This window comes from Epinephelus moara, chromosome 3 (genome assembly GCF_006386435.1).
Source record: "Epinephelus moara isolate mb chromosome 3, YSFRI_EMoa_1.0, whole genome shotgun sequence".
Lineage (NCBI taxonomy): Eukaryota > Metazoa > Chordata > Actinopteri > Perciformes > Serranidae > Epinephelus > Epinephelus moara.
This window is the reverse complement of record NC_065508.1, coordinates 12046414-12061063: the sequence shown is the minus strand read 5'-3', so window position 1 is coordinate 12061063 and position 14650 is coordinate 12046414. Positions and strand designations below refer to the sequence as shown.

The 14650-nt window shown below is 42.2% G+C and overlaps 2 protein-coding genes across 2 annotated transcripts in view; both read left to right on the top strand.

Annotated features, from left to right (window-relative positions):
• The first annotated feature begins 353 nt into the window (after positions 1-353).
• LOC126388094 (uncharacterized) lies at positions 354-7147 on the top strand. Its single transcript, XM_050040985.1, has 9 exons — positions 354-369; positions 427-996; positions 1139-1165; positions 1259-1675; positions 2026-2082; positions 2362-2445; positions 2603-2653; positions 3311-3376; positions 6858-7147. The coding sequence occupies exons 1-9, from the start codon at positions 354-356 to the stop codon at positions 7145-7147; spliced, it is 1578 nt and encodes a 525-aa protein (XP_049896942.1).
• A 1109-nt stretch (positions 7148-8256) lies between these two features.
• Positions 8257-14650, top strand: part of LOC126388279 (LIM domain kinase 1-like) — a 12093-nt gene continuing 5699 nt past the window's right edge. The window contains exons 1-8 of the mRNA XM_050041305.1: positions 8257-8714; positions 11405-11543; positions 12386-12495; positions 12626-12799; positions 12907-13012; positions 13127-13407; positions 13490-13676; positions 13824-13910. Coding sequence (XP_049897262.1) covers positions 8671-8714; positions 11405-11543; positions 12386-12495; positions 12626-12799; positions 12907-13012; positions 13127-13407; positions 13490-13676; positions 13824-13910 — 1128 coding nt within the window. The 5' untranslated portion in view covers positions 8257-8670. The remainder of the gene's footprint in view (positions 8715-11404; positions 11544-12385; positions 12496-12625; positions 12800-12906; positions 13013-13126; positions 13408-13489; positions 13677-13823; positions 13911-14650) is intronic.

Here is a 14650-nt window from a genome sequence, read left to right as displayed (position 1 = left end):
GGACCTGGGGGCACTGGACCAGGTGGCTTTGGTCCTGGCGGTGCTGGTGGTTATGGACCTGGGGGCACTGGACCAGGTGGATATGGACCTAGCGGTACTGGGACAGGACCGGGTGGTGTCGGAACCAGGCCAGGTGGATTTGGACCAGGTGGTGTTGGCACAGGACCAGGCAGCTATGGACCTGGTGGAGCTGGGGTAATTCCTGGTGTTTATGCTGCTGGAGGTCAAGGACTGGGGAAAAGAAAGCCACCCAAATCAGGTATAATGGTCATGTATTTTAACACCAACAAAATTTAATAATTTACTTGGTTTTAAGATACATTCAGGGTGTTAACTCCCTCTGACAACTCAAAATGACAAAACTTGAAGGTAGGCAACTACGCATGCCAGCGTAAAACCAATGACAATTTAATTCTTGTTCTCTAGGTGCAGGGCTTGGACCTGGTGGAACAGGTACTGGACCTGGCAGGTATGGGCCTGGAGGGGTTGGACCAGGTGGGGCCGGCACAGGAATAGGCTTTGGACCAGGTGGCGCTGGCACAGGAACAGGCTTTGGACCAGGTGGCGTTGGCACAGGAACAGGCTTTGGACCAGGTGGCGCTGGCACAGGAACAGGCTTTGGACCAGGTGGCGTTGGCACAGGAACAGGCTTTGGACCAGGTGGCGTTGGCACAGGAACAGGCTTTGGACCAGGTGGCACTGGCACAGGAACAGGTTTCGGACCAGGTGGTGCTGGCACAGGCACAGGCTTTGGACCAGGTGGTGCTGGTACAGGAACAGGGTTTGGACCAGGTGGCGCTGGCACAGGAACAGGTAGCTTTGGACCAGGTGGCGCCGGTACAGGAACAGGCTTTGGACCAGGTGGTGCTGGTACAGGAACAGGCTTTGGACCAGGTGGTGCAGGCACAGGAACAGGCTTTGGACCAGGTGGTGCTGGCACAGGAACAGGCTTTGGACCAGGGGGCCGAGGATTAGGGAAAAGAAAACCTAAATCTGGTGAGTAATGATTATACGAGTAAAACTATGAGGCAGGTGACATACACATATTCAGTGTACTGATGGAGACTCCTGTTTGATTTTACTGTTTCATATTAAAGTAATAAGCAGAACACTGACTGTTCTCATCCATTTTTTCCAGGTTATGGAGGAGCTGGAATTGGATCAGGTGAGGTTCGGGTTAGAATTGGGGGTGGTTACTATCTTTTTAAACATTTATATAGCATATAGTCATGCTTATATATTCAGATTTGTTTCCCAGCAGGAGGATTAGGAGGAGGCACAAGTCGTTTTGGCCCAGGAGGTGCCGGAACTGGTGGCTTTGGCCCAGGAGGTGCTGGAACTGGTGGCTTTGGCCCAGGAGGTGCTGGAACTGGTGGTTTTGGCCCAGGAGGTGCTGGAACTGGTGGCTTTGGCCCAGGAGGTGCTGGAACTGGTGGTTTTGGCCCAGGAGGTGCCGGAACTGGTGGCTTTGGCCCAGGAGGTGCCGGAACTGGTGGCTTTGGCCCAGGAGGTGCTGGAACTGGTGGTTATGGCCCTGGAGGTGCTGGAACTGGGCCAGGAGGTTTTACACCTGGTGGTGCGGGTGGATTTGGACCTGGTGGCCAAGCACTTGGGCAAAGGAAGCCTCCTAAATCAGGTTACGGCTCGTCGTTGGGTGGAACTGGCTATGGACCAGGTAAATTTCTCTTTTGATACATATAATTATTACATTAAAAATTTCTGATACCTACTAATACAAGTTCTGATTGTCACAAGATATTTGCCATACAGGACAAAGAAATAAATGATGAACAAGTTTGGAGGACAAAATGCAGAAAAACTTGAAGTCTTACCCACATGATAAATAATTGGACATTAAACCTCTTCTGTTACCATCTTTGGTCCATGTTTAATTATAGCTTGCTTTGTATTACTATTTACTATGTGTTAAGATGATTAAATTGCTGAGATATTCATCCATTATGTACCTGCCATTGGTCATTTATAGTCTATCCAATTTACTTCAATCCCGCTTATGTTCATCAGGTGGTGGAGTAGGAGGGGTCCCTGGTGCAGGAACAGGAGGTATCCTTGGAGGCTCAGGTGAGTTTCTTGTTTATGATTTAAAAAAAAGTGACTAAATATTAGTAACTTTAGGTGTGGCACAGCACACACTGTACAAATACAGCTTAATATTATTCTATAATGTCCTTGGTGTTGTCTTTCTAAAATGGCTTCAAAGTTTGATACACGTCTGTCGAACATGAAAATCTAAACTAGGAAAGCCTTCTCTCTGCTGACAGCTTTATTGCGTGTTATTAAATCTTCTTCTTTTAACAGCCTGACTGATTTCTATGCATGTGTATTTACTTACCTGTCCAGGTACTGCAGCAGGAGGAACAGGAGGGACAGGAGGTCTGGCAGGAACAGGTCAGGGATTAGGAGGAGGTGCAGGTGGCTTGCCAGGTCAGTTTAAGCAGAGCACTGATACAATACAGAAATAACAAAACAAGCTTTTAAAACAACATTTAAAAAATTCAGACCACTGGACAGTACATACCTTCTTTATTAAGAGAAAGTGCATTGTTTAGTGATGCAGGCTGTAATGTGTCCATCATTCCAGCAGGGGGTGTTGGCCCTGGCTATGGTGGGGTGGCTGGTGGAAGCTATCCAGGTAAGGCAGAAGCACTTTGTCACACTTAGCAAGCATATAATTTGTAAAATTTAAAACGATAAGCAATAAATACTTTTAAATCTTGTAGATACCCATAACACTGGTGGACACATGCACACAAAGTATAAAACATAAAATGTTTTTATCCTGAATATTCAACCTTGCACAGAGAATACTTTCATTTTAGTATATCTTCATTCATGTCATTGCCAAGATAACAAAAGACACCATTCTGAAGATTATCAGTTGTTCATTATGACTCTGTCTTTCCTGTCATTGTTTTCTAGGATATGCAGGGGCAGGGCAAAAATGTAAGAAACCTCACTGTGTCCTCTGGGATAAGCATGCTCTAATTAGCTTCAGTCTCTTAGCACACATATGTACAGCATTAACACAGAGATACACTGTACCCACACACTGAAACATAGTGATCTAGATGAAGACAATTACCAATTATTTTCTTTTTTCTTAAAGCAACTACACGATATTAATTTAGAGGCTTTTTTTATCCTAAGCAGAGAGGAGTAAATTTGATTATAAAAATTTGATTATATTGTGAACAAAATGAACTGAAATGTGTTTTGAAATGAAGTCATTATGCTTTTATTAGCTCTTTATCTGCAGAATAACTTTCTCTTTTACTTTCATGTCCTTTAGCCAAGGCACAGAAGGCAGCCAAATATGCAGCCATGCAGGCCTTACTAGGAGCTGGGGGCTACAGAGGTAAACATCATACACACGGTATTTCTTTACAGTAAGCTGGATCAATTCACTGTAAAACACTGCTGCAGCCCTTTCCAAGAGTTCATTTGACTGTAACTTGACTTGAATGAAAGTACTACTGCGCACTGACTACGTTGTCTTCCTTCTAGTTTAAAGAAAAGCTATGTGATGGAAACATGTCCAACATTGTGGTTGTTTCCTCTGACAATAAGCATGATGAAATCCACCTCAGTATTTAATTCCTTTAAATCCAATTTGAATTCAACAAAGCTACTAATGGCAGCTTCTGGTGTATTTTACGACTCTTTTCTCTGAACTTAGTCTGGTACAAGCATGGTTTCCAGAGAACTGACGTGCCTAAGAATTGCACCATAGTCTTACAGCCACAAATACAGGAACTATGTGGCTGTGTGGGAAATGGCAAACTGACCCCTCTTACTGAGGCAGTGCAACCAGGGTGCAGTTCTGTGTTTAATGCTTGTTACTGTGAAGTGAGACTAAACTTAAGCTGACTGAACTTGATGCCTTAGTTTAAAGTCTTTTTATTCTATATCACAAATTCCTCACTTAGCCTAACTTTAACAAGTTTTGTGTATGTCTGTTTTCATGGTAAACAAGCTTAACATTTTTCACAGTGTAGTTTGTACCCATACAATATGTATGCTAATATAACTGTCTTTCTCCTGGTACATAGGTGCTGGCTGTCAGGGTAAATACTGTGGCCGAAGGAGGAAGTGAAAGACCAACAGACAGGAAGTGACCTCATTAAAACAACAGTGGTGCTATTGCATGATCCCAGATCGTAACTGTCTTACCTGCCATAGAAGCTAAAGCTTCAACACATTCCACATGTTACACTATTATTTGCTTAGAAGTGGTTCTCAACCTGTTATGGTCATGATTCCTTAACACAAGGTGATGTGTCTGGTGCAGGTTGATGTGCAAGGTGGTACATTTTTGCTTACTGTGTTGTTTTTATAATAATAATTAAGCAATTTGACTTTGGTCAAATAATTTAAAATGTTCACCAATGCACAAGAAAATGCACAAGTCTGAATGGGGTTTAGGAGTGTGAATCACAGGTTTCATCATGATACAATAATACAACGATACTTTAGACGATACAGTATTAACTAATATCACAAAGTCTGCCACCATATGATTTCAGTTAAATTCAGGAGCCTGTGATCAATATGACAAAGTTAATATCCTCAATTTATTTTTTCTTGGCTGTTTGTCATTGTCTGCCTGGCAACAGGCCGCTAGCACTGAATGTTTAAGTAGGAGGTATGCTTGGACAGAAATGGTGACACATACTTGCCATAGGAATTTTAAAATAAAGGTGTACCTTCACTTTGCACAAATGATATTGGATCGTTGATCACTGAATCAATATATCAGTGCAGACTGATGTGTCTTTACACTCCTAAGGGGGATACATATTACATACAATAGAAATATCTCCCTCATGAATCACCTTGTGACTCTCTGGGGATCCTGACTACCAGGCTGAGAACCAATGAAACAAAGGATCAAGATTTCTCCTTAAATTCTGGGGCCTGTATTATAATACAGTTTTTGTTTATTGTTGTTGAACATCATTTGTGTTGAAGTATCACCATGAACCTCTGGGTGAAGACTGATACCAAGGACACCCTCAGGGCAGCTCCTACAGACCTGTCTGCATGCTGACACAATGTTTTGTTTTCTTTTTTATTCTCCGAGGCCACACTTTTGTCCAGTTAGACTGGATTTTTCTTGGGTCTGCAGAGTGTAATGTTTGTTTTATCAATTCACTGTTTTTAGCTTTAACAACAAAGTGCAAACACTTGGATCATCTGTCCAGCAATCTGTACAAAGATACAGACGGCTGCTATTTAGAGGGAACTGTGAACCAAAGGGACTCTAAGCAGATTTTTGTTTTTTAATTTTGTAGTATGGTGTTTTGACTGGTCATTACCTGGTCCCTGAAAAGCAGTCTGTGTTCATTTTATTGTGCTCAGGCCTCAGCAGTATCAACACATATAGAGACTGAGGTTTCTCAGCTGATTGTTCCACTCTATGCACGACATTAAAGGCACCATTTATAGCTACAAAACTCTAATTGGTATTAGTGTAAACTTTTGGTTAACATGCATATTGTTTTCATTATAAGAAGAATGTATTTGTAATGACTTTATGATGAAGCTAAGGAAAGCATTCAAGCTAAATGTGAGGTTATATGATCACAATACATGACAGTGCGTTTAAATGGCATCTAAGGAGCAATGATTACTGTGTTTTTCTTTTTTATGTACCTCCTTTAACACTGTTGGGAAATTGTCCACGTTTGCTAGTATTTTTAAATTATGCTGACAAAAAGCAGAAAAAGCTGAGTGCTTTATCTATTTAGTCTCATTTTATGAATTCAAGTGCATTAATACAGTATTAAATATTTGAGTTATTGTGCGTGTGTGTTTTAACAGTTTTTAAACTTGTGTACTACTATGATTAATATAAGTGCTTTGTTTTCTACATTGTGCTAAATCGCAATGTAGTCTGTGATGTCATTTGGATAAAAAAAAGTGTCATTGAATCTCATCTTGCATTTGAGCTTATGTTTGTGTCTCTCATGTAGCTCAGCATTTGTTTTTAACATCTGTGTTCTTTATGTGGCCTATGAAGAAAATGATGCACTTTTGTACACTTTCAGACAATGCTCTCTGAAATAAAGAAATGACCAGTGACTGTTGTTTCAGGTTATTGTTATTTTAAAGCAGCTAAAATAATTGACAATGGTGCACATGCACAAAATGTACAACCCTCAAGAGGGTTTTGGCGCAAAGGTAATAGGAGGAAGCTGCACATTGAGAGGCAGATGTTGGTTAATGCGTTGTGGCAGCTTGATAACCACAAGTAAAGCCGAGAAAAGGGGAAACAACACACTACAGCCTGGGTTGACTAAAAAAGAGAGAGCAGCAGTGTCTTTATGGTGACTGATACTGAAACTCAGTAAATACACTGTAGCGTTCACAATATACACAGCAGAGAGGTCTACAGCAAAGGTACAAGCAATGACATGATCAGTAAGTCCTGAAAGCAATCATTATAAACAAAATCACCAATCAAATCAGCAGAAGAAATATTGGCATTGTCCATTTCTGCAAACCACAGACATGTTACATTTTTTACATTTCCAAGCAGCCAGACTGACAAAGCAAAAGGAAAGGAGAGACAACATCTCCTCTAGGGGGAAGTGTGTGCAGGTGTGGAGGAGGTAAGAGTCTGCAAGATGGTGAGACTCGGTTGGTAAAGAGCCTGGAGAAGGTGGGAAAACACACTGCAGCGGAAGATTACTTGGTCGGATTTCTGGCAGGCTGACATCTTCTGCATCTGATTTCTGCTGTCTATGAAACTTTACCAAGTCCAGCAAACCTTCATACTTGGTGCAAGACTGCGACACCATCCTGTCCCGTGTGCTTGGAGAGGATCCTTCCAACAGCTCCTCAGTCACCACAGCCATTCAGTCCAGTAAACACCACCCCAGGAAGAGAACCATCTCTTTCCTCAAGGCTGGAGAGAAGCTCCATTCCCAACGACGGACAAGACCATCCCGTCTGCTCACAGCCTGAGTGGCAGCTGAGACTGGATCTTGGAAAACCACTCAAGTTCCCTGATCACATTGCGCCCACAAGACTCCACCCAGACTTGATCATTTCCTCAGAATCCACCATGCTGTCTGTGCCCTGGGAGGAGCACATGGAGGAGGCTCATGAGAGGAAGCTTGCCTAATACCAAGAGCTGGTGGGGCAGTGCACAAGCCAGCGGGCTCTCTGCATACCAACTGAAGTGAGCTACCGGAGGTTTGCTAGGCGGTCAAAGGGGGCCATATGAACCATCACTGAAGCAGCAGAGAAAGCCACTTGGAGGCTTTGGATAAAGAGGGCGAGCCCTTCGATTGCTGCTGCTGGGATGTAATCCGGGACTTGATCAACCCCGAATGGGTCACCGGATGGATGAGGGGGTCTGATGTTGAACCCCAGGAACATCACTGTTGATGCATCCCAGCGCTTCCTAGAGATGTATCTTGAAAGCTTTAGCGGATATGCTGAAATTTAAAGTTTCTTTTTATGTTATAACAATGCTTTGGTTAATGTGTGACTAGGTTTAGGCACAAAAACCACTTGGTTAGATTAGATTAGGCTATATTTTGGCTTAAAATACCCACTTCAGTTACTACAAACATGGCTGGACATGTCCTGAACTCTTGTTAAAAAACAGCTGCTTTTGTTGGTCTGCTCACCTAGGTGTCACGCCATCTACATACAACCGTGGATGTAGAAACATACAATACCAGAAGCACACATACAAGATGTTTCACCATGATACAAGTCGTCACAGCACACAAGTGACGTAGCTTTATCGCTTTGTCAGTTCAGTGATAGAAGCACCCCTCCACTCTCACATCTCTGTCTGTCAGACTGCAGGATCTGTGCAATGACAAAATGTATCTGCAGACATGGCACACAACTAGTATAAATTACAATCTGAAGATTTAATTTGTAATGCTGTCTCCTGACTTTGTTCATTACTCTTGTGTCTTATGCTCTTCAAGCCAATTAAACAGCAGCAGCTACTTGTGAATAATAACGGTGCCACGTTCTGAATAGTACCTATGATTTTATTCTCCTACTTCTGGGCTGTTCCTCTTTCCTGTGCTTTAACTGAATTGTCCCTCTTGGTGTGCTGTGTGTGATGAATAGAGCGCTCCACTGTATGATCAGGACAGTAATTGGGGCGTTCATAAAGAGATTATGCCTGCGCTGATGGGAACAGAGCTTAATTCAAAACAGGCAGACGTGCTGACTCTCTCACACTACTTCGGAGAATCACACACTTATCTTAACTCATATACAGCTCCACACGCTGTGGGCCCTGCCGAGGAGTGTAACTGTATCTTGCAGACGTCTACATACTGGAAGTAACAGGAGAGGGACGGTGGAGCAGAACTTCTATACTGGGATATATCTGTTTCTGAGCAGCCAGCAGAGGGAGAGTAGCCAGCTGGTGTCAGTAGGTCAGAATTTCTTCTCACACAGCTACTCTGCATATTAGAGGGGGAACTCATGCTCACAGGAAGCCTCTGCGCACATGAAGAGCGAGAGAGAGAGTAAAAGAGAAAAAACAGACAACGCCTGCTGCCGGTCACAGCAGAATACATAAAGTGCCTCCTCATGAACACATGCAGCTAAAAAGCTCCTTTCTTAACTGGGTGGATTGTTTCTGAGTGTCTGTCGGTGAAGTGACAGGGCAAAATGTCTCGACGGGACCAGAGGTTTCGGAGAGGAATGAAAGGACGGTAAGAGCCACTTTCATTAATTTGTGTGATGTGTATGCGCCATTCAGAGGAAGGAGAGTATGAACGAGTGAGTGAAAACGAGAGAATGTAAGCAAATTGTACATCAACATCTGCGATACTTCCTCAAACACAATTGCTGTGACAAACACATGAGTAACTGTGCTTCAATATTCTGTCTACTTTAACATTAATTTTGAGTGTGTGTGAGTAGTTTATCAAACCAAAACAATGACAGATGTCATTGACTTGCCAGGCGTCCAAGCAGGCAACACTACAAGTCACAACTTAACATTTTTTGTTTGTTTGTGGATCCATGTTTGTTCTACCCCACCAAGGACTAATCTTTCTCAGGTCTATATTCAAATATAAATAATACTGCATGCATAACAACACTGAGACACCATTGTAACACCTTACACGATATAGTTAGATCAAAAACAAATGTTTCCTTTTAAGAACTACTGTTATTTAAAGGAAATCAGCAGGACGACACAGACAGAATAGGAAGGAAACCACTGCAGGAGAATACGTCATCTGATTCTTAACATTTGACCTACGTTTATGACCTGACAGAATGTTTGTTTTATGAACCACAGGTGCTGATGTGTTCGCAGCTCCACTTTTAGTGACAGAGGAACAGATCTTAGAACAGTGGCTAAAGATAAATGTAAGATGCAGCACGAGCCTGACATTTCTCTTCTATAAACAGAGACATGTGAGGATATATGTTACAGTAGGAAACAGAGAGAGGATAAATGTCTTTTTTCTCATGGCCAGATGTTTTTGTCGGAACTGCAGATGTTAAACTGGGAGGTTCCACACATCCGTTGCCAGCAGCACAATAACAATGACAGAAGGTCAAAAATAAAGCTGCAGCTGTCTGATGGTTTTATTACTTAATTATTTCCTCAGCAATGAATGAGAAGCAGGTCAAACAGATCTCTAACAGTACTTCTTGTATTGCACTGTAACCCCAGCAGACTAATCCGTGACCAGTTAGGACTAGAGACTCCAGTGACTATTTACTTTACTCAAGTACTAATAAATATGAGCTGCAGTGAACCTACGGTTTGTTATTAAAGCTTTGGTATCTATCTGAGTAATAATAATAGATAATCATGTTGCTACCATATTAACAAATTACATAAAACATGATTTTCTTCCCAGGTCATTAAAGTATTTGCATTTTCTGCCAAAAGAGTTTACGTGTTTTACATTTTAGCACCAACAGCAGCAACAACAGTAATAGTACTAACATTTAAAAGAAATAGGATCATTAGAGCTGATTTGTCAATTAGTTATCAACTATTAAATCAATCGCCAATTAATTTGATATTCGATTAATCCGTTTGAGGACTTTGTTGAGAAAAAAAATAAAAAATTCTCTGAATTTAGCTTGTTAAATATGAATATTTATCTATGACAATAAGCTAATATCTTTGGGTTGTGGACAAAACAAGACATTTGAGGGTGTCACCTTGGGCTTTGGAAAACACAACTATCTTATTGCCATTTTATGGACCAAAAATGAATCAATTTATCGAGAAAATAATCGACAGATTAATCTACAGGGAGAATTATTGCTAGTTGCTGCCCTAAGAATAATGCTTTTTACCACTTTAAGTTACTACTATACAAGATTTAAAACTTCACCAACGACACAAGTGACTGTTTTCCTAATGTAATCAAGTTTTTAATATAATAACATCATACGACTGATCACAGTGAAACACTGTCATTGAGTGTCTCTTACGCTGGAGGAAACTACTTCATTCTCAATAGCAAAGCAACCCTTTCATTCTCTATTGTAAGAACAGCATGGCATTTATAGGAAAAGGAGGAAACATGGAGCTGTACTCTGTCCAGGAAGTCAACTCCCACTCCGGCTGCAGTGTTGAAGAGATAAGGAAGCAGGTTTTTGTTGTACATAGGTATTATTCTTCATTCAGCCTAAACCAGGATGCTACTGAGAGTTTCCCCAGATTTTAAAGTGAAAATGAACGACTTCACTGAAAGTGAAAATGCCGCACTGCGTTTAAGGAAAGGGTGCTTTTTAAACTGTTGCAATGTTTTTACTTTGTTTCACTCTCTTTTGCAATCTTTGAGTGGGCGTGCCCAAGGGAGACTACCATGTGACTGACTAGTGACCCTACATGAGTAGTCCTTTTGTAAGAAGCAATATTAGTTTGGAATCTGACTGAATGCGCTCTCTGTCATGGTGACATCAGCAATTCAAGGTCTGTAATGCATCATTTCAACACTGTCCCTGCAACGAAGGAAACTATTTCCTCCAGGCGAGTGCTGGACAAACAACTTGATGTCTCAGTCTCAACTTTCTGACTGATAAGAGCATGAAACTGTACTTTAACGCAAACAGGGTCCAAGAAATCAAGAGGGAAAAGGCAATGCTGTCTATGACATAGAATACAACTGTGTCAAAGAAAAATGGGCCACACTGACCACACTTTATGGTCCAACTGACCTGGAAGTGTTGTACCTGATGCTGTGTGCGTGACGATCCCACAGGTCAACTTTCCTTGCAGGTCTCATGTGTTCCACCACCAATACGGCTCACGTTACTTAACTCACGCACACACCTCTGAAGTATCTATCATCTTACATCCGCTCTAAATCTCCATTTTCACTTGTTTCGCCATCCTACTCTGTCTCTTCTTCTCACTGTTCTCTAGGTGTTCTGAATGTGGCTGCATCCTGTCACACTGGTACTATGAAAGAGAGGGACAGCTCTACTGTAAGAAGCACTACTGGGCCCGATACGGAGAGCACTGCCACGGCTGTAAAGAGACCATTGCAACAGGACTCATTATGGTAACGTGATGATCACTGAAAACAGGAAAAAGCCTTGCACCACAAACCAATTAGGCCATATTTTCATTGTGTGATATTTTAATGATACTATCACTCTGACACTTCAAGGAAATACTGACAGTAAAAGTGTTCCTGCATTTTTTTCTGAGCAGGCCACAAACTTGACTGTACACACATTTCTAGACTACATAAGAGGAAAGCATTATTTCCTGACCAGTTCTTCCACACTTTGGTGATGCTGACTGACATTTCATCATAATAAGTCACAATATCGTACTTGAAGACACAACAAACAGTCCAGAGTCAAAGTTACCATAGCAGATACTCCTGTTTGCTTTACTACTCTCATGCTCCAAAACTTTTTTGAACTCAGCCAGTAACAGACTGACTAGAAGTTGCGAGATAATTTAAAAATAGCTGCTTTCTTGATCATTTAAACCCACCATTTGTGGCCATACAACTATCAAATACAGATGTAATGTAATATTTACAGACTGAAGTATTGCAATACATCCACAGGATCAAACACTGCAACAAGTAAAACCAAATCTCAGCATGCTACACCGATTGTTCGTACATTCAAAGCCTTCCAGTCTTTTGGTTTCCCCCTGGTATGAAAGTAAACGCTATTTTTCTTTCAACACTCAGAGCAAAGGATATCCTCTGAAAACATCCTGACACTACAATGCCTTGATGCAGGAATGCACAGACGGGACTGTTATGATGCAGAGCTGCATTTTGTCCCTAAAGTCTGACCCAAGCAAACAGCATCTTGTAAAAACTGATATTATGCCCTTGGCTTCTGAATTTTGTTTAACCACACTGCCACCCTAAATAAACAGGTTGCTGGAGAGCAGAAGTACCACCCTGAATGCTTCATCTGTATGAGCTGTGAAATGTTCATTGGAGACGGAGACACCTACACGCTTGTTGAACGCACAAAACTGTACTGGTAAGTTTGAAGCTGACAGAAAAGAAATCAAGCAAGTGAGCCAAAAAAGAATGAAATGGAAAAGGTATTGGCCATAGATTTGTGATTCTGATGAGTGTCCCTTTATTCTCTTGATTTATCTGTTCTGCAGCGGCCACTGTTTCTGTCAGGGCATTGAATCAGCAGCTGGGTCAGCTTCACCACTCACCAAGAGTCGGCACATGGTGGCGCTGGTGTCTCTTCCTCCCCATGCAGGTGGCCGACGAGGCCTGACTGTAGCCACAGACTTCAGCCAAGAAAAAGGCTCTGCTGTCACTGTGACAGAGTGAGTCTTTTGCATTTATAGAGTTAAACTCTGATCCAACGATCCCGACATGTTCCCTGCCTTATCCCACCTTTCCTGCATCCTCAATCATTGTCTTCCTTCCTCAGGTTAGACTCAGCTGCCCTCAACTCTGATCTGCTGTCCTCTGTCCACACTGGTGACCGAGTACTGGAGGTAAACGGAATCCCCGTCCACAACATTTCCCCAGATGAGGTAGGCCTCAAACCATCCACTGATGCAGCAATAATGTCAGAACTAAAGGAGAAGTGGTTACACTTCCTAGCATCAACAAAAAAACTAATACCAAATACCATATCTTTCCTCTAGATAAACTCTGTGATCCAGGACACAAACAGACCACTGCAGCTGACCATTGAACACAACCCGCAGTCTGCTGTTGAACCCCTTCGCTCAAACAATCACCAGGACGACATCGACTGTCCTGACCCATGTGTCCGTGACAAACTTTCCTCAACCCACAAACTCCCCAGTCTGGAGGAAGAGCCAAGTCCAGGGGAGGAAGCAGGTGAACCGGGAGTGAACCTCAGGATGAGCATCTCACCTCCTCAGCACCAAGGAAACATGGGAATGCGATCCAGACACATTCTGTGAGTGTTGATTCTCCCAGCTTACTCTGGTTAATTACCCCCCTCTTTCTCTCTGTCTGAGTCTTTCTTCTCTCTCTCTCAGGCGCAGCTGTAGTATAGACAAGTGTCCTCTGTCCCCTGGAGCCCTGTCGCTTTTATCTCGGAGAGACATGGTTCGCTCAGAGTCTCTTCGTGTGGACCCTGGAGAACGGACCCATCGGATCTTCAGACCGTCAGACCTCATCCATGGAGAAGTGCTTGGAAAGGGCTTCTTTGGACAGGCTGTCAAGGTAACACACTGACTATTTACCATCATATTATCCCTTTCATTATTATGGATGACTTTCTCAAAACATTTTTAATGACCGTACACCTGGTCAGTAGTTCTTTGTAAGATTGATTTTAAGCAGCATTTTGATTAATCTGTTGTTGTCAAGGTGACGCATCAGGAGACGGGGGAGGTGATGGTGATGAAAGAGTTGATAAGATTTGATGAAGAGACACAGAAGACTTTCTTAAAGGAGGTAAGTGGTCTTTAGAGTAGTCAGTCTTTTATGATCGAAGATGACCGCTTAAGGGATAGAAAATATTAAATCTAAAGGGTTGAAAGCCCTATTCACATGAGACTAGTATTACCAGGTGACCTCGTGATTTAGAAATTAGTTCACTAACGTTACACAACACAGCACCACTAGGGGTGATGTACAGTGTTGACCTCTTTTTTTTTAATGTGGGTTAAATCAGCAGAACCCAGTCTGCCACATACTGTCACATATTCATCTCATCATCTCTCAAAATGTTGCTCTTTTGATGGTTTTGAGCTTGCTCTTACTGAAAATGGGTGTTCCAGCTGTGCAGCGAGATGAGCCTCATGCACTGAGAATGCTGTCAAAACTTTCATTTATAATTGCCAATGCCGCCTCCATAATTCTCGACTAGGAAAGGTGGCGGTAAAGAGGCAAAGAAACAGCAAAAAACGTACATCACAGAGTGCTGATTTGGTCAGGTTTAGTATCATCACATGACCTTGACTTTTGTCAAAATATGATCTTACTATATAATGACGAAAAGTCTGTCTGTCTGTGGGTATGTGTGTCTGTTCCACGTTTTTCTCCTCACTGACTTGGTCAATCCATGTGAAATTTGGCACAGTGGTAGAGGGTCATGGGAGGATGCGAATGAAGCAATATTACATCAATTGGCCAAAGGGGGGCGCTATAGCAACTGATTGAAATTGCAAACTTTGAATGGGCATATCTCATGC

Excerpts from the sequence above, each read along its gene's own strand:
- LOC126388094 (XM_050040985.1), top strand. Across the intron at positions 997-1,138 it reads GAAAAGAAAACCTAAATCTG|GTTATGGAGGAGCTGGAATT; the intron begins GTGAGTAATGAT and ends CATTTTTTCCAG. Across the intron at positions 1,676-2,025 it reads TGGAACTGGCTATGGACCAG|GTGGTGGAGTAGGAGGGGTC; the intron begins GTAAATTTCTCT and ends TATGTTCATCAG.